The sequence below is a fragment of the Selaginella moellendorffii genome, unplaced genomic scaffold (genome assembly GCF_000143415.4).
Source record: "Selaginella moellendorffii unplaced genomic scaffold, v1.0 SELMOscaffold_42, whole genome shotgun sequence".
Classification (NCBI taxonomy): Eukaryota; Viridiplantae; Streptophyta; class Lycopodiopsida; order Selaginellales; family Selaginellaceae; genus Selaginella; species Selaginella moellendorffii.
Window position 1 is genome coordinate 1,399,182 of NW_003314303.1, and position 22,689 is coordinate 1,421,870.

General features: G+C 42.1%; 1 protein-coding gene and 3 pseudogenes across 1 annotated transcript; 3 read left to right on the forward strand and 1 right to left on the reverse strand.

The window, feature by feature from the left end:
- The first annotated feature begins 100 nt into the window (after window positions 1-100).
- Window positions 101-10,462, forward strand: LOC9635563 (annotated as a pseudogene).
- A 180-nt stretch (window positions 10,463-10,642) lies between these two features.
- LOC9635564 lies at window positions 10,643-12,418 on the reverse strand (annotated as a pseudogene).
- A 2,163-nt stretch (window positions 12,419-14,581) lies between these two features.
- Window positions 14,582-17,580, forward strand: LOC9636191 (ABC transporter G family member 11). The gene is made up of 11 exons (XM_024684717.1): window positions 14,582-14,732; window positions 14,809-14,891; window positions 14,941-15,230; window positions 15,296-15,467; window positions 15,516-15,620; window positions 15,901-16,086; window positions 16,146-16,232; window positions 16,287-16,559; window positions 16,607-16,714; window positions 16,763-16,980; window positions 17,493-17,580. The coding sequence occupies exons 1-11, from the start codon at window positions 14,582-14,584 to the stop codon at window positions 17,578-17,580; spliced, it is 1,761 nt and encodes a 586-aa protein (XP_024540485.1).
- Window positions 17,581-17,797: 217 nt separating this feature from the next.
- On the forward strand, window positions 17,798-19,516 carry LOC9635565 (annotated as a pseudogene).
- Window positions 19,517-22,689: the final 3,173 nt, after the last annotated feature.

A 22,689-nucleotide genomic window follows, 5' to 3' on the forward strand; every position in this document is an offset into this window, starting at 1 on the left:
AAATCACCTACATCACAGTCCTATCTCTCAAAAACTAAGCCATCTGTCTATGAGTGATCATCCCAGATCCACTTTTAGCATCCTTAGGATGCCCGCAGACATGGGGTACAACATTCCCCAATATACGTTTTACAGTCCCCATTAAGTCCCTTTTTTGTTTATGGCTGTATTTGCCAATACTGCCACTAAGACAAGGTCCAGAGGCTCAACCACTAAGTCCCACTGTCCTCTAGGATTTCCTCACCACATGACCGTATATTTGGTCACTACACTAGAGGACCACTCTTCTTCTTTTCCATGGTCTAGGACTTTGGGACAATATTTTAGAATACTGTGGCCCTATGCGAGCCTTATAGGTAATTTCCCCACCTTCCACCTTTGGGTGCTTTAGCCATGGGCTTAGAGTGAAGTTCCATTGAGCCATGCCAGATATCCAAGTAGGTAATGCTACCAATGCTTGGATTGGGAGCATCAACCATTCGATCTCCCGAGGGAATTAGAGCCAGCTTTTGAACACTTTACCAAGCTACCCCGCTTGTTGGTCCGTATTCACTTTAACCTTGGACTTCCCAGTGGTTATCTCATCACCCAACACCTGGGTACAGCCTTCCTGGGCCAAACTGACCTTTCCTAGCCAAATTGACTCCACTGGGGTTCAACCCCTACACTCTCCCTACTATACTTTTGGAACCCCCTACAGCCCTCTCCTAGGGGACGATTGCTTTGGGCTTTCACCCAACAGCCTGTATTAGTATTTGGACTTAGACTTGGACTCAGTCTCGGTCTCGGTCTCAGACTCAAACTCGGGCTCGATCTTGGTCTTGGTCTCGGTCTTGGTCTCAGTTCCATCTGAGATTCCATCTTGGGTCCATCTTAGGTCCATCTTGGACTCCATCTCAGACTCCATCTCGGACTCTATCTTGGGTCCATCTCGGACTCCATCTCAGACTTCATCTTGGACTCTATTTCGGGTCCATCTCGGGTTCATCTCGGACTCATCTCGAACTCTCCATCTGGGACTCCATCTTAGGTCTATTTTAGACGTTATCTCAGACTTCATCTCAGGTCCATCTCAGACTCCATCTCGGGTCCTCCATGTGTCATTTATTGGTCCTCTTGTATCATTTTTCTAGAGACTCAATTACTACTTGCTTCGTGTTTGTTCCTCGAGCCCTTCGTTGGGAGTTCCACTCCCGCTCTCAACTTTTCAAGTCGAAGCTTTTAGTCCAAACATGTTCTACTTGTTTGTTTTCACTTCAGCCACTACTACATGGCACCCTTTCGGCTCCACTTTGGAGCTTTAGGATTTGTGTCTCACAACTCCACCACCCATAGACGAAGTTCGATGTCCTCATCGAACAATAAACCATTTTATAAGGTAACATCAACATGTATTACCCTTTCCATCTTTCGCACTTAGCCAATATTTATCAATGGTTTGACACCAAAGGCTTATTATGCCTTGCCCATCCTTTAAGGAGTATAGTCTCTCCAACTTAGAGAATCATTTGACCATTTGTGATGGTTCTCTCTTTTTATTGGTTTAGTTCTCATTAAACCCGTTAAAGACACATTCTTTATCTCAATCCCATTACTCATTTTCGAGTAGTCTTAGTTTCCATCGATATAACCTTTGCACTTTGAAACTTTTAATTTTGACTCCTCAAAGTCAATTTCTTGGGTGCTTCTAACACCTTGTATTGCATATGTTGTACAAAATCCACTTCCCCATCCTAAGAAATTTTCTACTTGAGGGTACCATCATCCTATTTCTTACCACCTTTGGCACTAAGTTCCAGTTATCATAATTTGTGCTAAGGTTGTTTATGGCTCTATCATTTAATTACCTTGCCGCTCCCTCCCTTGGAGCTTCCACTTTCACCAAATTGGAGCAATTTGGAATCCACTATTGGAAACATATTACCTTTCCCACAATCCGTTAACATCTAACACTTTAGTGTTTCAGACTTAACTTTGCCATTGGGATTTCTTCCAATGAATTTCATGGCCCACATTTGGCCATTAGTCTTTTGCTCTTATCTGTTGATTGTTGCACCAAGTAACATAGGATCACTACCTCTATTCTCGAGGTATCATTTTGGTTCTATGGCAAAAGCTCTATTTTGCTAAGTCTAGAGGGTGCTCACCCTTAATAGGTCTTTTTAGCATTTTCTGCTATGGGGTCCATTGACGGCTCAATTTTGCGACCCTTCTATAAGTCTTTTCTAGAGATTACTTCTTGGACTCACTATACCATCACATTGACACCATTGATTTCCCTTTGGATGTCTTTCCCACTTGGTCACTTTAACTAAGTTACACCATTACCAATAGTTCAAATCACCACTTTGAATTAGGAATCTAATTCCTTAATTAAACAAGGACTTTGTCCTTATTTAGCCATAAGATCACCTAGTGATCTCACTTTGGCACCTTAACAAATTTCCCAACAAATACTAGATTTTCCAGACCTTTAAGTTATTAACCACGACCCCAGGGGCATCCCCCACATTTGGCGGTGCACCCAAGCCAACCCTTTTGGCCAAGGATCTATAGCAACTGAGACTGGGTGTCCCCATCTCATTCACCACGTCTTTGGTGCCACTTGCACCAAAGTGTTCAAATTAGATATGTTAAGCTTTCACACTAAGCAATTTAACCATGTATCACGACTTCGGGGCATCCCCCACTTGGTGGTGTGCCTAAGCCAGTCTCTTTACTAAGAGTCCATGACCACCAAAAAATGAGTGTCCTCATATTCTAACCCATCACCACACCTTAGTGAGTTGGGACTTGAACCCAAGCACTAGAGGGTTGGGACTCAAATCAAACTTTCATATATACATCTACAAATAACATCACTTAAGATGCTTAGCATGACTCCCCACGCCAGTGCACTAATGTATATTTAAAGTGCGCTATAGATCACAGCTTAGAAACCTAATTCCTCCGCACTGCCAAGTCCTCTCACTTGACAAGTCTGTGATCATGCATGGACTCCTCCATGTTTGGCCTGATAGGCCACCCCTTTTAAAGTTAGCATATTCAACTAGGGTATTTGTTCCCCCGATTTGCTAATCTCACTTAGTAAGTCATTCAACTACCGTAACATGGTATATGTATAAGCATGAAAGTCCTTATCCATCGACTTTCATTCAAATCCCTCTCTTTGAACACTTAGGAATTACTTTCCTAACCTTGATAACCTCACCTCATGGCAAGCTTCAAGACCACGCTTCTATTGTGCCACTTTGATTTCGTGCGCTTTATAAACCATTTACACTTAGCTTTCTAGGTACTTATCTACCTAGAATTGTTTTTGGGAACCTTCAAGGAACTTTGTTTCATAGCTTGCTAAGATATCTCCTTTTTGCAAGCTTTCTAATTACCATATGGTCTAACATGGATAATTCTACATTTTAGACTCTCCATGGCATCACAGTTGCTAATAACTCGCTCAAACCCTCATTTGATTCTTCCACTCCTAACTTGCATAACCACTCTTGATTATGCCCTTTGATTCTTATGGTTCAGTTTTATCCCTTTACTACTTGCTTTTTGGCCTCATATGTTTCCTTCGGTTATTTTCCTCTAAACCAGGAGGATAGCTTTGCACTTTCTACCATGCCTTCGCAAGTATTCATATGGATGAACATACTTATGGAGTGGTTCCTCAATACTCACCTTGTAATCCCACACTCCAGGATTAACATTGTTACTTATAGGCCTTTATATGCTCATCACTAGCCTTGCCAAAATCCCTTTTTGGCTTTGCCCAATTCGAGTAGATGGACTTCTCATGTCTCCACAACCTTAAACTTTTGGATAGCACCTTCTATACATATCACTAGGGACTTAGTCCCTTAGACCTTATCTAATGCTCTCATGAGCCTAAACACCACTTTCTGGTGTTTTAAAGTATTTGGGTGTCCCAATAATGGCCTTTTTTGACAATGAGTATTCCCTTTACGATATTAACTTAATATATTGCAACATAAACAATTTATTGCTCATAAGGGTATGTCTAACTTCCTTATCTCAATAAGGGGTAGTTACCTTCTACCAGTTTAATCAATTATTTTGCACCTTTTGCTTAGTTGCCTTATAGTTGTCAAGTCCTACAACTCATTGCTAATGCTTCCACACTTCCATCATTATTTGGGTCACCACACTTTAACTACATGCCTTCTAGCTTAATGTATGAAACCAAAGAGAACAACTAAAAAGACGATCCATAGGGGTTTAAATATAGAAGGAAAGGCCTATGAACAAGAGTGCACCCCCTTTTCCAATCAGTTAAGGGTTTTGGGATACTTGGGGTTAAGTGTCCTTGGGTTTAAATAGTACTGGGCTGGGTGACTTCTCAGGAAGTCCAAATTCAGGACGAGAGGTCTCGAGGGTCCGACTTTGTTGGTATCAGAGAGGTCTCAAGGGTCCGACTTTGTTGGTTGGCTTAAGGGAATCGCACCATATGTTAATTGACATCTGGCAAGTTTAGTTTGCTTTGGCTGGGCTCGACTTGAGAGGTAGGGTGTCAAGAGAGCATGGCTCTCGGAAGAGCTGAAGAGGTTAAGTGTTTTTGGGTTTGAATAATACTGGGTTGGGTGACCTCCTGGGAAGTTCAAATTTAGGAGCTTACACTCATTCCTATTTCCATTAAAATTCATTTGGGAAGGGGTTCTTATGAACCCACCAACTTGACCTCAAAAGCATCACGCCTTGGCATATTCGATATCTCCACACCATCAGCTCCACAAGTCTACCTTTATTGTGTCTAGGTTTTTGCCAAGACTAATATAGTCGTTTCTCATGCCAACTATCTGTTAGTATTGCACCATATAGTTCACACACAACTTTGTGTCAAAGTTATTTTCTTCTGGAAACCTCTTTCCCACAACCTTAATATGACACATTCTGCCATCAATGAAATACTCATTGTTCTCATACTTGGATCTTCCCCATTCTTCGTGGGGTACAACGCACCTCAGTCCAAATGCTTCCACCAGTCCTTTAGGATTATTTTTTGACTCCACTTGAGTCATCTAGCTTTTTGGACTTCACTAATCTGACGACCTATAAGGTCCCATTTTTGAGGTGTCAGCTTGTTAAAATATAACTTTTTGTATCCATGTCCTACTTATAAGGACCATCCTTGCAAATGTTACTCTAACACTTGATTATTCTTGGTTTCATATAGGCTACCTTTACCCCTTACAACTATTTGGCCAAGTGATGAGAATACTAACTTATCCTCTAAGGACACCCCCAATTTCTTGGGTTGTTTTAGCATTTATTAAGGGTAGACCCAATTACCATTTCAAGGACTTGTGTCCTCTTCCATATTTGACTTCTTACAGTCATTAATTCTAGTATCAAATTCATGAGCACCCACCTTAACTATATGAAGATAATCTTGTGACTCCTTTATTGTTGATCATAACAATAGTTGTTTACCACAACTATATTAGCCAATTTGCTGAGTCAAACGCTCATCTGGATCACATCCTCAACTCTCTAAGGAAAACTTTATACTATTCCCAAGATCCCAAAGTTGTTCCTTTATCAACCCTTTTTTATCAACCACCTTGCCTACAAGTTCACACATGAACTGTAGTGGAGAGCCATATCCTCCCGACTTGCTACTCCTCAAGGATAAGCCCACTCCTCAGACCTTCCAATGCCAATATAAGTGGTGATATACTTGAGAAAGAACAGCTTCGATACCAAGTTGTAAGTGACTAATTTTCCCATTTTACTTTAATCATTTAACCACACCTCCGACCACTTGAAGAAGTCTTATTTACAACTTCCATAAGTCCAATTTAGGACTTAAGGCTTGCTAGCCCCAAGAATGGCATTTATACCACTCAACCCTTACACTTGGTCCAAGTGCTCCACGTGTCCAATCCCATGGTCGACACCCTAAGGTACCATTGACATATCAGCCCGTTATGCTAAAGCCATGCCCATTCACCTTAGTCACCCCGATAGTCTAAACCCACCTATATCATAGTTCTGTCTCTTAAAGACTGGGCCATTCATCCATGAGTGATCATCTCATATCCACTCTTAACATCCTTAGGATGCCCACAAACATGGGTCCATAATATCCCTTTTATAGTCCCCACCAAGTTCTTTTTCTGTCTATGGCTGTGTTTGCCAATATTGTTATTGGGTCAAGGCCCACAAGCCCAACCACTAAGTCCCACTGTCCTCTGGGACTTCCTCACCACATAACCGTATCCTTGGTCACTATATCAGAGGACCACTCTTCTTCCTTTCCATAGTTTGGGACTTTGGGACACATTTCAGAACACTGTGGCCCTACGTGAGCCTTATAGGTATTCTCCCCACCTTCCACATTTGGGTGCTCTAGCCATGGGCTTAGAGTGAGGTTCCGTTGAGCCACGCCAGGTATCCAAGTAGGTGGTGCCACCCACACTTGAACTGGGAGCATCGACCATTCGATCTCCCATAGAGCCAGCTTTTGAACACTTCACCAAACTACCCCATTTGTTAGTCAATATTCACTTTAGCCTTGGACTTCCTAATGGTTATTTAATCACCTAACACTTGGGTATAGCCTTTTTGGGCCAAACTAAGCTTTCCTAACCAAATTGGCTCCATTGAAGTCCAACTCCCACACTCTCCCTACTATACTTTTGGAACCCCCTACATCTATGCCATTCAACCCTTGCACTTGGTCCAAGTGCTCCACCTGTTCGATCTCATGATCAACACCCCAAGGTACCATTAACATATCAGCCCGTTACACTAAGGCCATGCCCATTCACCTTGGTCACACCGGTGGTCTAAAACCACCTACATCACAGTCCTGTCTTTCAAAGACTGAGCCATCCATCCATAAGTGATCATCTCAGATCCACTCTTAGCATCCTTAGGATGCTCGCAGACATGGGGTACAGCCTTCCCCAATATTTCTTTTACAGTCCCCACCAAGTCCCTTTTTTATCCATGGCTGTGTTTGCCAATACTGCTACTAGGGCAAGGCCTACAGGCCCAACCAGTAAGTCCCACTGTCCTTTGAGGCTTCCTCACCTCATAACCGTATCCTTGGTCACTACACCAGAGGACCACTCTTCTTCCTTTCCATAGTCTGGGACTTTAGGATAACATTTCAGAATACTGTGGCCCTACGCAAGCCTCATGGGTACTCTCCCCACCTTCCACTTTTGGGTGCTTTAGCCATGGGCTTAGAGCGAGGTTCCGTTGAGCCACGCCAAGTATCCAAGTAGGTAGTGCCACCCACGCTTGGACTGGGAGCATCGACCATTCAATCTCCCAAGGGAATTAGAGCCGGCTTTTGAACACTCACCAAGATTCCCCATTTGTCAGTCCATATTCACTTTAGCCTTGGACTTCCCAGTGGTTATCCCATCACCCAATACCTGAGTATAGCCTTCCTGGGCCAAACTGGCCTTTCCTAGCCAAATCTCAGACTCCATCTCGGGTCCATCTTGAACTCCAGCTTCGACTCCATCTTAGACTCCATCTCAGACTCCATCTCAGACTCCATCTCAAACTTCATCTTGGGTCCATCTCGAGTCCATCTCAAACTCCATCTTAGATTCCATCTCGCGTCCATCTCAGACTCCATCTCAAACTCCATTTTGGGTCCTCTACGTGTTATGTGTTGGACCTCTTGTATCCTTTTTCTAGAGACTTAATTACTGCTAGCTTTGTGCTTGTTCCTCGAGCCCTTCATTGGGAGTTCCACTCCCGCTCTCGACATTTCAAGTCGGAGCTTTTAGTCTAAACATGTTATGGTTGTTTGGCTTTTGCTTTAGCCACTATCACGTGGCACCCTTTCAGCTCTACTTTGGGGCTTTAGGATTTGTGTCTCACATGTTGTTCATCACAGGTAGATTGGCCAAGAATACAATGTGAGAAGGATCCATTTTTGTGAATGGGAATCTCCAGACGAACATAAGGCATAGGACTATGGTGTGTATATAAACATTTGATTCTATGATTCTCAAACTTTCTATCATAGGCCTATGTGAAACAAGAAGATGTTTTGCTAGGAACACTCACTGTCTTGGAGACAATCACTTACTTTGCTCAATTGAGGCTGCCTCACTCACTACCGCGAAGCCAAAAGATGGAGATGGTTGAGAATGTGATCACTGAGATGGGGCTTGGAGATTCCAAGCATACAGTGGTGGGAGATTGGTTCTCGTGTGGATTGAGCGGAGGGGAGAAACAAAGAGTGAGGATTGCTTTGGAGATTCTAACTCAGCCATCTCTTTTGTTCATAGACGAACCAACCAGTGGTTTAGATAGGTGAATATTTATGTGATTTTTAAGTCCAGTATATTGTAATTTTATTTGATGTTTTTCTTTGCAGTGCATCTGCGTTTTATGTGATTAAAACAATTAAGAACCTAGCTACTTCAAAATGCACTGTTATTATGTCAATTCACCAGCCAAGTAGCGAACTGTTTGAGCAGTTTGATAATCTTTGCCTACTATCTCAGGGAGCACTTGTATATTTTGGAGATGCCATGGAACCTAGCATGATACTTTTCTCAAATTTGATATTATTTATGTTTTATATTTTATTTTAGTTCTTTGAGTGTGCTGGATTTCCTTGTCCTCTCCGAAGAAATCCATCAGACCACTATCTTAGAGTTATTATTTCTGATTTTGACAATGTTCAAAACAAATTTAAGGTATTCATTTGTAATTTTTTTTCTTAATAGTCATCTTAATTTGAACAGGAAGATATTGAAACTGAGGAAATAATTCCATCTTCTGAAGCAATCAAAGCACTTACAAATGCATTTCAAAATTTGCATTTAAGCTCCCTCCACACAAAAGTTGACATTCTTTGTGTGACTAAGGTGAACCTTCTAAACAGTTTGTGTGACACACCTGGTGCAAAGGTAAATGACTAGATTTTTAAAAATATTATGATTACTAATGGATTATTATTTATAGAATGAATGCATCCAGATGCCTCAAGCAGGAGTTCTCCATCAGCTTTCCACGTTAACTAGAAGATCATTTATAAATATGACAAGAGATATTGGATACTATTGGCTGAGAATCTTTGTGTACTTTATGCTTAGCATCATTATTGGCAGTATATATTTTAATGTCGGCACTAAATACAACTCCATTGCAGTAAGAGAATACCAAAAAAAATTCCTAACCATGGTTAAGCTCGTTTGGTTTTCTTAAGGATTGGTTGTATGGCTTTTATTGGTAAATTTCTTACATTTATGTCAATTGGAGGTTTTCCATCTTTCATTGAAGAGATTAAGGTATGGGATAGTTCTAGAATTGTCTTGTTTTCATATTCAATGCTATTTTCTTCAGGTTTTTAATCATGAGAAACAAAATGGTTACTATGGTCCCATTATGTTTACTCTTGCAAACACACTCTCTTCCATTCCTTATCTCCTTCTTATTTCGTTGATATCAACAAGCGTGTTTTATAATATGGTTAAACTTCACCCACGCTTTAATCACTTCATATTTTTTGTGTTGAACTTATTTGCATCTGTGACTGTGGTGGAGAGTTTGATGATGTGTGTAGCCTCAATTGTTCCCAATTTTCTCATGGGAATAATTACAAGATCTGAAATCTTAGTAAAATCTCTTTATATTTCTTAAACCGCTTCTAATATGATTTTGTAGGGGTTATTCATGCTTGTTGGGATTTTTTAAACTTGCTAATGAACTTCCAAAAGGCTTTTGGAAATATCCAATGCATTATATAGCATTTCAAACATATTTACTTCAGGTAAAAAAATATTATTTATTTTCTTGAAACTAAAAAAATTGATAACAAGGTCTTTATGAAAATGATTTTCAAGGGCTTGAGTTTGATAATAATGATATTTCTGAAGGAAAGCTATCAGGAACAACAATTCTTAAACAATATCAAGTAGATCTCTCAAGATCTAAATGGTTGAACTTTATAATCCTGTTAAGCATGATTTTTGTTTATCGAGCAATTTTTATTACTATCATCAAACTCACTCAGCTCATAGATGGGAAAACTCTGATGTTTAGGACCTCTAAAAAAATAAATTCTTAGAATTAAAAGAATGGCTTTGTGAGCTTGTCATTCACGTTTCACTTGTCATATTTATAAATGATCTTCTGGCATTTGGAGCTGCATTAGAATCATAATCTTATAAAAAATTTATGTGTCACCCAAATTGTCTTCAACCTTCACCTAACTTTTGGGTGGGGCGAGTTCAAATGCAAAATGGGAACTGGAACACAATATGCTTTTGTAAGAAATGCATTTGTAAGCAATTTGATTGCTTCGTAATTATCTTTTGAGTCAGCCAAATGCCTTAGTCATGTAATTAGTGACACCCATGACTGCCCCTATCAATATCTTCATGTTCAGATCATTAAGAAAATTTACCTTGTATTTGTCTGGAGATTCCCATTGGATCCTTCTCACCTCACAATCTACCTGTGATGAACGACAATGCAAGAATCTTGGTCTCAAACACGTGATCAATCTTTAGAGAGTCTTGCGAAGTCACTGAAAGACTCGTTGACTTTAGAGATGGGTTGCGTAAAGTATATATATCCCACCACACAAACTTTTGTTTGAATTGATGCAAAACGAATATACTAGTACATAGCGCCAAGAACCCTAGAATCGGAAGGTAACGAGCTCGGGATCAATGCCGGCGGGCGCCGTGCTGCCCTGGCCTGGATCGTGAGCCAGTTGCTTGGCAATCGCCATAGCGGTACCCAGGTAATCTTTGTGCTGCTGGAGCAGCGGGAGTTTGGTCCATTCCTTGTGTAATGTTGCCTTGACGGTGGTGCTGATGCTGTTCTTCTCCTCGTATTTCCAGTTCCCAGTCTGCCACTCGAATTCGTAGAGGGGGAGAAAGCGCTGGCCATAGTCCGCCACGAACTCTATGGCGCACAGCAAGAAATGGAACTCTTCCTTGGAGAGGAAGTATGCGAAGTTCAAGCGCGTCCATCCAGGTTTGACACCGCTATATCCCTGTGAGAAAAAAAAAAGGTTCTTTCCTCGTTAGAAAAAGGTCCTTGGCGAAAACTTCTATTGTTTTGCTTCTCAACCTCTTGAATTGCTGCTCGAAATTTCAGGGAGAGCTCATCACTGACTTTGAGAAGCGAGTGGCCGTAAGGACCGGCACACGAGCACCCTCCTCTCGACTGGATCCCAAACAAATCGTTGAGGAGCTTGGCTACAAACCGGCCTTGCAGCACGGTTTGCTGGATTTCACCGTTGGAATCAGTGGTCCGGACGAGGAACGAGACGATTGCTGCTCGCTTCACTTGCGTGTTCCCGAGCACCACTATCTTTCGGTTCTTGGACAACCTTTTCAACGCGGTGGTGATGAAGTTGTGCTCTCTCGACTCGATGAGACGGTATCCCATTTCTTCTTGGACAGTGAAGACAATCCCGGCTTTTATCCGCTGGAGTATGGAAGGTGTTCCAGCGTCTTCTCGGCTTTCAATGTCCTCCAGGTAGAGTGTGTCCTGGTATGAGTTTGTTTAGTGTTGGTTTTCTTTGTTCTTTCGCTGGAAAGGGAACTGACCTCTTTGTTGTAGTTGACGAAGTCTACCACTCCTCCGCCTGTTGTCGACGGTGCGTGATCCTTGAGCTTGTAGAGCTTTTTGTTCATGCAAAGCAGGCCCGGCGTTCCTGGCCCTCCGACATACTTGTGTGGACTCAGCATCACAGCATCGTATCCATCAGCTTTTCGTGATCGCATGTTGATCTTCACGTATGGACCGCTGTTGATCAGATTCGGCAAGTAAGCTTCTTTTCGTCCTTGGTAAAAGATCTCGTCTTACCAGCTTGCGAAATCAAAACATGCTAATGCTCCATGTTTGTGTAGAAGGCGAGCAATGGCTCTAGTGTCCGCGAAAACTCCCGTGACATTACTGCAAGCGGAGAAGGAGCCAAGCATTGGACGATCTGCGTGCTTGGGATTTTGCAGCTCCTCTTCGAGGTACTTCATGTCAATCAATCCATCCTCAGTCATTGGAACTTGAATGACCTGTGGTTTAAACAGTTGACAGATTGAAAGAAACGAAAAAGCCCAACCTCGGCAAGACTTTGCCTCCAGGGAAGAATGTTGGAATGATGCTCGTATGGGCCTATGAACACCAGCCATCTCTTCCTGTCATCGATCGCTGCCACGGCTGACTCTTTCATTTGGGGCGGTACAGACAAGCCCAAAAGTTCGTGGAGCTTTTTCACAGCTGCAGTGGTTCCAGAGCCGCAGAAAAAGAGAGCATCATCCTCGGTTCCTCCCAGGGACTCCTTGACATAACTCGTGGCCAGTTTCACCATCCGGGTGGTCTTCTCTCCAATGTGGCTGTCCTCGGCATGCATGTTCCCTGAAACAGAATGCAGCGGGTCCAGATATGCAGAAGAGAATTCACGGCTTCACGCACCGTAGGACGGCATGACGTGCTTGATGAGGAAGTTTTCTATATAGAACAAGCAGCGGCCAGAGGCAGTGTAATCGGCATAAGTGAGAAGCCTGCTGCCGAATGGTGTGGAGATTTGCAGCTGGGAGCCGATGATCTGGGATCTGAGCCAGACACACTTTTGCTCATCGTCAAAGGGCCTGAAAAACTTGAAAGGATTGGGCTTGAAGTCTGGCTGCCAATCCTCCTCAATGCTGGGAGTTACATTGCTGACCTTGGAAGCCGACTTTGAAGCAAAGCACTTCATTGTATTATTGGTGAGCACTCTTCTGATATGTTCACTATTTATAATTTGTAGTGAATTTTGTGGTAGCAGGATTTTACTACCTGTAGTATTTGTATTTCATTTTTACTATTAATTACTATAAGTTAATATATTTATATGCTTCAATTAGTTTCATTGTCTACAAATATGGTAAAGATGGTTTGATTAGTCAAGCTTGATAAATTTTAAGGGACTTGTCACCTAAGTGGGCTTGATTATGAAGTCTTAGTCTTTTGTTGACCGTATAGATATTTGAAGGTACTATTCAAATTTAAAGATGTTATATCCCAAGATTTTTAACCAATTGGAAAAGGGTATTCATAAGCTTTTTCTTTTTATATTTGAACATTTAGGGATTGTCTCTCAAGTCGTTTTCTTTAGTTGTTTACAACCATCATACTTCTTTATGAATTTCTTTATGAACAAAAGTAGAGAGTTATAGCTCTTTCGAGAGCCCCACTCTCTTGACACCTTAACCCTCAGGTTGAATTCATAATATGACAAGTCCAAATATCAATCTCAACATCAATTGAAAAAAAAAGGTGCACTCTTATTCATGGGCCCTTTCTTTTTATATTTGAACTCTTATGGATTATCTTTTATGTCGTTCTTTTTGGTTATTTATAATCCACCATACTTCCTTGTAAGTTTCTTCATGACTGGAAGTCAAGAGCTGTAACTCTCTTGAAAGGTTTGCTCTCTTGACACCTTACTCCTCAAGTCAAGTCCATCCAGGTAAATTGGACTAGACTTCCTTGTAAACTTCCTCATGAATGGAAATCAAAAGCTGTAACTTTCTTAAAAGGTTTGTTCTCTTGACACCTTATCTCTCAGGTTGAGGCCATTTAGAGGTAAACTAGACTTACTAAATGTCAATTTTAACATGTGGTATGATTCTCTTAGTTTCCCGAAAAATCACCTAACCTAACACTAAAATGTCTAATACCAAATATTTTAAAACCCTTAATTAATTAAAAAACAAAATGCAATAAACTCTATATTTAAACCCTTATGGATCATCTCTAAAGTTATTCTTTTTGGTTACTTACAAAGACAAGATGTTATAAAACATCTTTTGCAAACTTACTTTGTTTTTAACAAAATGGTTACCTAGAATGTACTTTAGGTCCTCTTTAACCATCACAAATATCCTACTTTAATGCACCATATGAGGAAAATGTCTTCACAAGTGCCTAGTGGATTATGTCTTATTTTTCCAGTTCACTTTAGGAGAAATATACTCAAGGAAATAACATGCTTGACAAATTCGAAGGGACCCACCACCTACACATCCAGTGCGTTCGTAAACACCAATCGACATCCACATCAAGATCGGTGGGATCAAAAACATGGTTGTCCATTGAGTAGGCTTTCCACTGCTGCCAGTTGGAGATATCCTGATGCACTTGGTGCATATAATTGGCCTTGTAGTGTTGTGCCTCTAACTTGATCATTGACACCAGCCTGTTATAATTATCAATCAGAACTATAGGACTTGCTGGAGTCATTCTTGATTATGAAGCCCTTGTCTTTTGTTGACCCTTAGAGATATTTGAGGCGGGAAGAACTTAATGGGGAGTTACCTTTGGGAAAGACAAGATATGTCTAGGGAGTGGTCCTTGGAATGCCAAATTTCCTGAGAAGATGACACTTGAGAGTTTCAATAATTTCGAGACTTCTGGACAGACTTTGAATGGGAACAACACAAGAAAGAAATTAAACAATATTTTACACTATTAATCTCCTATGAATCTAAGATCTTACCGTGTTACAGTAGCTGAAAGTCCAAGTCCAACTTGGAGAGCTATAAATCTTACCCAAGTTTTCATGAGAAAGGAGAACAGATATATTATTATGGATGTCGCATGGAAGGATTTGAGTGTGAGCGTGAGCAATGGACGAGTGTTGCTGGAGAGTATGTGTGGCTATGCCCAGAGTGGCCAAGTCACGGCGATCATGGGTCCTTCGGGATCCGGAAAGTCCACCTTGCTTGATGCGGTTGCTGGTATAGTTTTCCAAGATTGATTTGGGTTTGGGCAATAGATTAAAGCTTGAGATTCTTGCATTGTCGTTCATCACAGGTAGATTGGCCAAGAACGCGAGGCGAGAAGGATCCATTTTTGTGAATGGGAATCTCCAGACGAACATGAGGCATGGGACTGCGGTGTGTATATAAACATTTGATTCTGTGATTCTCAAACTTTCTGTCATAGGCCTATGTGAAACAAGAAGATGTTTTGCTAGGAACACTCACTGTCTTAGAGACAATCACTTACTCTGCTCAATTGAGGCTGCCTCACTCACTGCCCCAAAGCCAAAAGATGGAGATGGTTGAGAGTGTGATCACTGAGATGGGGCTTGGAGATTGCAAGCATACAGTGGTGGGAGGTTGGTTCTCACCTGGATTGAGTGGAGGGGAGAAACGAAGAGTGAGCATTGCTTTGGAGATTCTAACTCAGCCATCTCTTTTGTTCATGGACGAACCAACCAGTGGTTTAGACAGGTGAATATTTATATGATTTTTAAGTCCGGTTTATTGTAATTTTTATTTGATGTTTTTCTTTGCAGTGCATCTGCGTTTTATGTGATTAAAACAATTAAGAACCTAGCTACTTCAAAACGCACTGTTATTATGTCAATTCACCAGCCAAGTAGCGAAGTGTTTGAGCAGTTTGATAATCTTTGCCTACTATCTCAGGGAGCACTTGTATATTTTGGAGATGCCATGGAAGCTAGCACGGTACTTTTCTCAAATTTGATATTCTTTATGTTTTATATTTTATTTTAGTTCTTTGAGAGTGCTGGATTTCCTTGTCCTCTCCGAAGAAATCCATCAGACCACTATCTTAGAGTTATTAATTCTGATTTTGACAATGTTCAAAACAAATTTAAGGTATTAATTTGTACTATTTTCCAGAGATTTTTTTCTTAATATTCATCTCAATTTGAACAGGAAGATATTGAAACTCAAGAAATAGTTCCAGCTTCTGAAGCAATCAAAGTGCTTACAAATGCATTTCAAAATTTGCATTTGAGATCCCTCCACACAAAAGTTGACATTCTTTGTGTGACTAAGGTGAACCTTCTAGACAGTTTGTGTGACACACCTAGTGCAAAGGTAAATGACTTGATTTTTTAGAATATTATGATTATTAATGGATTACTATTTATAGAATGAATGCATCCACATGCCTCAAGCAGGAGTTCTCCATCAGCTTTCCACGTTAACTAGAAGATCATTTATAAATATGACAAGAGATATTGGATACTATTGGTTGAGAATCTTTGTATACTTTATGCTTAGCATCGTTATTGGCAGTATATATTTTAATGTTGGCACTAAATACAACTCCATTGCAGTAAGAGAATACCAAAAAATATTCCTAACCATGGTTAAGCTCGTTTGTTTTCTTTTTAGGCAAGGATTGGCTGTATGGCTTTTATTGGTAAATTTCTTACATTTATGTCAATTGGAGGTTTTCCATCTTTCATTGAAGAGATTAAGGTATGGGATAGTTCTGAATTGTCTTGTTTTCATATCCAGTGATATTTTCTTCAGGTTTTTAATCATGAGAAACAAAATGGTTACTATGGTCCCATTGTATTTACTCTCGCAAACACACTCTCTTCCATTCCTTATCTCCTTCTTATTTCATTGATATCAACAAGTGTATTTTATAATATGGTTAAACTCCACCCAGGCTTTGATCACTTCATATTTTTTGTGTTGAACTTATTTGCATCTGTGACCGTGGTGGAGAGCTTGATGATGTGTGTAGCATCAATTGTTCCCAATTTTCTCATGGGAATAATTACAGGATCTGGAATCTTGGTAAATCTCTTTATATTTCTTAAACCGTTTCTAATGCGATTTTTCAGGGGTTATTCATGCTTGTTGATGGATTTTTTAAACTTGCTAATGAACTGCCAAAAGGCTTTTGGAAATATCCAATGCATTATATAGCATTTCAAACATATTTACTTCAGGTAAAACAAATATTATTTATTTTCTTGAAACTAAAAAAATTATAACAGGGTCTTTATGAAAATGATTTTCAAGGGCTTGAGTTTGATAACAATGATATTTTTGGAGGAAAGCTATCAGGAACAACAATTCTTAAACAATATCAAGTAGATCTCTCAAGATCTAAATGGTTGAACTTTATAATCCTGTTAAGCATGATTTTGGTTTATCGAGGAATTTTTATTACTATCATCAAACTCACTCAGCTCATAGATGGGAAACCTCTGATGTTTAAAATTAATAGTAGGACCTTTAAGAAAATAAATGCTTAAAATTAAAAGTATGGCTTCGTGAGCATGTCATTCACGTTTCACTTGTCATATTTATAAATGATCTTCTGGCATCTAGTAAGTGTCACCCAAATTGTTTTCAACCTTCACCTAACTTTTGTGTGGAGTGGAGTTCAAATGCAAACTGAGAACTGGAGCACAATATGCTTTTGTAAGAAATGCATTTGTAAGTGCTTTGAATGCTTCGTAATTATCTTTGGAGTTAGCCAAATGCCTTAGTCATGTAATTAGTGACACCCATGAATGGGATTCCCATTGATGCTCTGCACAGAAAATCATCAAATAAATCAGACATAATAATTACTTCTCTAAACCACTAAGAGATAACTGCGTTTGGGTGTCCAAAGCAATGCTCACTCTTCATTTCTTCCCTCCACTCAATCCATGCGAGAACCACTGTCTCCAAGCCCCATCATACTGTCAACCATCTCCTCTTTTGGCTGTGTGGTAGGCTGCCTCAAATAAGCAGAGTAAGTGATTGTCTCCAGAACAGTGAGCTTTCCCAGCAAAACATGCCCTTGATTTACATAAGCATCTGATAGAAAGCTTGGGAATCACTAAATCAAATGTTTATACACACCGCAGTTCCATGCCTCATGTTTGTCTGGAAATTCGCATTGGATCCTTCTCGCCTACCTGTGATGAACGACAATACAAGAATCTTAGTCTCAAACACATGATCAATCTTTAGAAAACTCTATCAGAATGCACGTCGAGCAAGGTTTGACTTTCCCGATCCTGGCTGGACCCCTGATCTCAAGATTTAAAAGTCGACAAAACTAGCAAGAGGCCAATTCTTTTCAAACTTTCTAAAGGTTTGTCCCATCCAGTCTTGCCGTGCTATGGCTTCTCAAGGTACGTCGTCTCCAAAGATCCATGTCCTCGCATTTCCCGTCCCAGGCCAAGGACACATCACTCCGATAATGCATCTCTGTAAAAAGATCGCCGCTCGAGATGGATTCACCGTCTCGTTCGTCAATGTCGACAGCCTCCACGACGAGATGATCAAGCACTGGAGAGCTCCACCCAATACGGACCTCCGCCTCGTCTCAATCCCACTCTCCTGGAAGATCCCACACGGCCTGGATGCTCACACTCTCACTCACTTGGGTGAGTTCTTCAAGACCACCACCGAGATGATCCCAGCTCTCGAGTATCTCGTCTCCAAACTCTCTCTCGAGATCTCGCCGGTCCGCTGCATAATCTCGGACTACTTCTTCTTCTGGACCCAGGACGTTGCTGATAAGTTCGGGATTCCAAGGATTGTTCTGTGGCCTGGATCCACTGCCTGGACCACGATTGAGTATCACATACCCGAGCTCATCGCCGGAGGCCATGTCTTTCCCAGCTTGACCGAAGGTAACTCCAATTTAAGTTTAAGTTCTGCCAATGGCAGTCACGTACGCCTCGAAACTTTGCAGCGAAGAAGCTTGTCGCGGATGAATCTATAGTGGGCATTATCAAGGGACTGGGACCTCTTCATCAAGCCGACGTTCCTCTCTACTTGCAAGCTGACGATCATCTCTGGGCGGAGTACTCCGTGCAGCGAGTCCCCTACATCCGCAAGGCCTCCTGCGTGCTCGTCAACTCCTTTTACGATCTGGAGCCGGAAGCTTCCGACTTCATGGCCGCCGAGCTCCGGAAAGGTGGCACGGAGTTTCTCTCTGTCGGTCCCATGTTTCTCCTGGACGAGCAGACCTCCGAGATCGGACCAACCAACGTGGTGCTCAGGAACGAGGACGACGAGTGCCTTGCGGTGGCTCGACAAGCAGGAAAAGGCTTCCGTTCTCTACATATCTTTCGGCAGCATCGCGGTCGTGACTGTCGAACAGTTTGAGGAGCTTGCGGTGGGACTGGAAGCAATCGGAAAGCCTTTCTTGTGGGTGTTACGGCCAGAACTTCTCATTGGAAATCCGGTAGAGAAGTATAAGGAATTCTGCGAACGTACCTCCAAGCAGGGATTTACTGTGTCCTGGGCACCGCAGCTACGAGTACTGAAACACCCCTCCATCGCTGCGCACCTCAGTCACTGCGGCTGGAACTCGGTGCTGGAAAGTATCAGCAATGGAGTGCCTCTCATGTGTTGGCCTTGGGGAGCTGAGCAAAACACCAACGCAAAGCTGGTTATACACGACTGGAAGATTGGAGCTGGATTTGCAAGAGGGGCGAATGGACTGATCGGCAGAGGCGACATCGAAAAGACGCTGCGGGAGGTGATGGATGGGGAAAGAGGGAAGCAGATGAAAGACACTGTTGAGGTGCTGAAGTGCAAGGCAAGGAAAGCTGTGGAGAGTGGTGGTCGATCCGCTGCGAGCTTGGATGATTTTCTTAAAGGCCTCAGCAGTCAGTGATGCAATGATAAGTTATCACTGCAAGTGCTAGCGTGAGATGGCAAACATGTGAAAAACTTACATGCCGCGAATTTGTCAAGCTTGACAAAACATGAAGCGAATAAAATATTCGTCTACCTTGCAACCCTTTTGTTGACTGGAAAAACAGGACCGAAATCCACCGTTGAATAGCACTGATCTCTTTCTCATCACATGTAAATGCCGTGATCGATCGCGCCGTGTTTGATCAGCCACGACAGAGCAGGATTCTTAGTGAAGGCTGAAAAGGAGCAGCAGGAATAGTGCCACAGCGTTAAGGATAGGCTCCCAGCGTAGCAGGCTTCTCATTGCTTCTCATTACACCTCCTTGTTCTCTATAGAAAACTTCCTCATCAAGCACGTCGCCCTATGGTGAGTAATCTCTTCTGCATATCCTGGAAACTGGCCACGAGTTATGTCAAGGAGTCCCTTACGATGCTCTCTTCTTCTGCGACTCTGGAACCACTGCAGCTGTGGAAAAGCTCCACGAACTTTTGGGCTTGTCGGTGCCACCCCAAATGAGAGACTCATCCGTGGCAGCAATCGATGACAGGTGTTCATAACGAACATCATCTTCCCCGAGACAAAGTCTTGCCGACAATCTGTCAACTGTTTAAACTACAGGCGCTGCACGCACGCCGTCCAAAGCTAACGGGGGACACCAGCCATCGCTCACCTTCTACACAAACATGGAGCAGTATAGCATGCTTTGATTTGGAAAGCTGGTAGGACGAGATCAGAACGAAAAGTGATTGTTAGCATAACAAACAAAACATGAATTTTTGGGTTTAATGCTTTAGCAAACCTGCTGTTACAATGACCATCATAGAATATCTTTTGTCTTTAATATTTGATACATGCTCATGGAATTTTAGGAAAAAAATGAATATGAATTGGAGCCCTAGGACAGGACAATATGAGGAGTTCATCAATTTGAGAGTTTCACTTGTCTTGCCTTATACTTTTTTTAGTCCGTAAGAGACATTAGTAAACATGTGTATACACAAATTTAGTTTTTTGATAAATATGATTTCATTACCCTTAAATTCACTAAGTAACTTCTAATGGTAACAATATGTCCTAAAAACATTTGTCCTTTTACCCTTACCCTTCAAATTTACATCAGAGGATTGAAATCTTGCCAAAGAGCCCGGTCTGGAATGACATGGGTCCATTTAAATTTTGCAAGATGAGGGATTCAGCTGTCCCTTGGTTATTTTGTTGTGCATATTAGACAGTAAGGACCAGAACGTTGTTTTCAAATCTCCTCTCGCTCAAGAACTGTCTGGATCTCTGCCGGAAGGCCCACAGAGGCCCGTCGACCCATACTGCGGATCTCCCATGGTCCGCAGCGCCTATCTGAGGGAGCCAGCTAGCTCCAGCAAGCAACATACACCCTGGAATCCATTACGTGCTCGGATGGCTTGCCGTCGAAGGTAGCGGCTGTACACGATATTGGCTACGGAATTTTTGAGTCTATCAGAGAGCCTGGTTGTGGATGTGAGGACTGTCGGCTATTTGCAGGATGCAGAGATTTTGCAAAGCGTTTGGCAAAATTCTCTTCCTCGTACTTTTCAAGTGGTGCGTATTCTAAAAGAGCAAGGGCATGTGCCATTTGACAAAGGCTTACCCCGAGTAGTTGCTCTCTTGAAACTTTCAAGCTTTCCAAGTATTCTTCTTTTGCATGACAGTAAATCCCCATTGTTAAATCTGGCCCAACTGGTAGCACTTCATTGACTGATTCGGTTGCGGTGTGGACATGCAGCGTTCATGTACATGTTGAGAGACGTCGATGATTTGAGCGTCTTCCAGCGCCTCTCCTCTGTCATCCAGCTGATCCATGAGCAATGAAAGAATGTTTGTTCCTTGCAGCGTCCCCGAAGCTCTTCGCTGGTTGATCATGTCCTGGATAAGCTTGATGAGCTTTCGCCACACCTGAGAATGGGAAAACATCACAAAGCTGTGTAGGACAACGCTTATGGGGGGAAGTTGATGGGGAGAACACTAATGCCTTGGTTGAGAATGTAGTACAAGGAGATAGTATCATCCACATCAGGGCTGGAGTCTTTCCCATATAAAATGTGGTTGATAGTTAGAAACGTGAACTGTCATATCAAAGAAAACGTGTCAACTAGGAAACAGGAGGAAGTAAACATCGTTTACCCTTCTCATCTTGGTAAGAAGAACGATCGTATCCTGAGCAGACCACCTCTCAAGGCACGCATTTATGTTGTTGACCATGAGGGGCATATACTGCTGGAGAGCTTTAGGACTGTTCATAGCGGACTCGGTAAGCTTCTGGAGCTTCAAGTATCCCGCAAAAGAATACCGTCCCATGACCCCAATAGTTCTCTCTGGCCATCCTGTCTCAAAACTGTCTTTGGAGAGCACGAATTTGCATGCCTCTGGTGTGGAAGCCAGGACGGTGGCCTGCCAGACAGAAATGCCTTGTAAAAACCCACTCGATTGTACCTGGAAACCGAGAACAAAGAAGCGACAATGAGCGATAGAAAAAACTACCAGATAACTCAACTTTGCAACGTAGTGAGCCATGAAAGAGTCCGGTCTTCCAGACTTGAAGGCTCTGAGAAAAGCAGCCATGTTGCCAAATACGGGAACCCGGTGGAAGAGGAGGCTGTCCCGGCTTGAGCACCAGCTCATATTACTATTTGTTGAAATAACTCGAGAATGTCAGCAGGGCAGTGACTGCCACCACCGCAACGCCAAGAATCACAGAAACGTCCATCGTTTTGGTGAGCGCTGGCAGCAAGTCTTAGTTCTTAGATCTCCCTTCCTGCATAAAGCCATTAGTGTCAGTAAGGTAACAGGTATCAGAGTTAACTGCGCGAAAAGCTTGTCTTAACACGCATTCTAAAGAGCTGCCAAAAGCCAAGTATTACGTGTACAGACATACCCCCTTTCCAGATCATCCCGGTGGTGATCTTGTAAAACTCACCCAAGGATCTTTCAGGAGAGTGGGATTGAGAAGAGACGGAGGTCTGCATTGGGTGGAGTTCTCCAGTGCTTGATCATCTCCTCGTGGAGGCTGTCATCGCCATAGCACGAGACGAATCTTTAGAGAGTTTTAAGGGAATATACTGACGTTTGTTGTTTGAATTGATGCGAAACGAATAAACTAGTACGTAGCTCTAGAATCCTAAAATCGGAAGTTAACGAGCTCGGTATCAATGCCGGCGGTGCTCGCCTTGGATTGTGTGCTAGCTGCTTTGGGATCGCCATGGCGGTGCCCAGGTATTCCTTGTGCTGATTTTGGCCCAT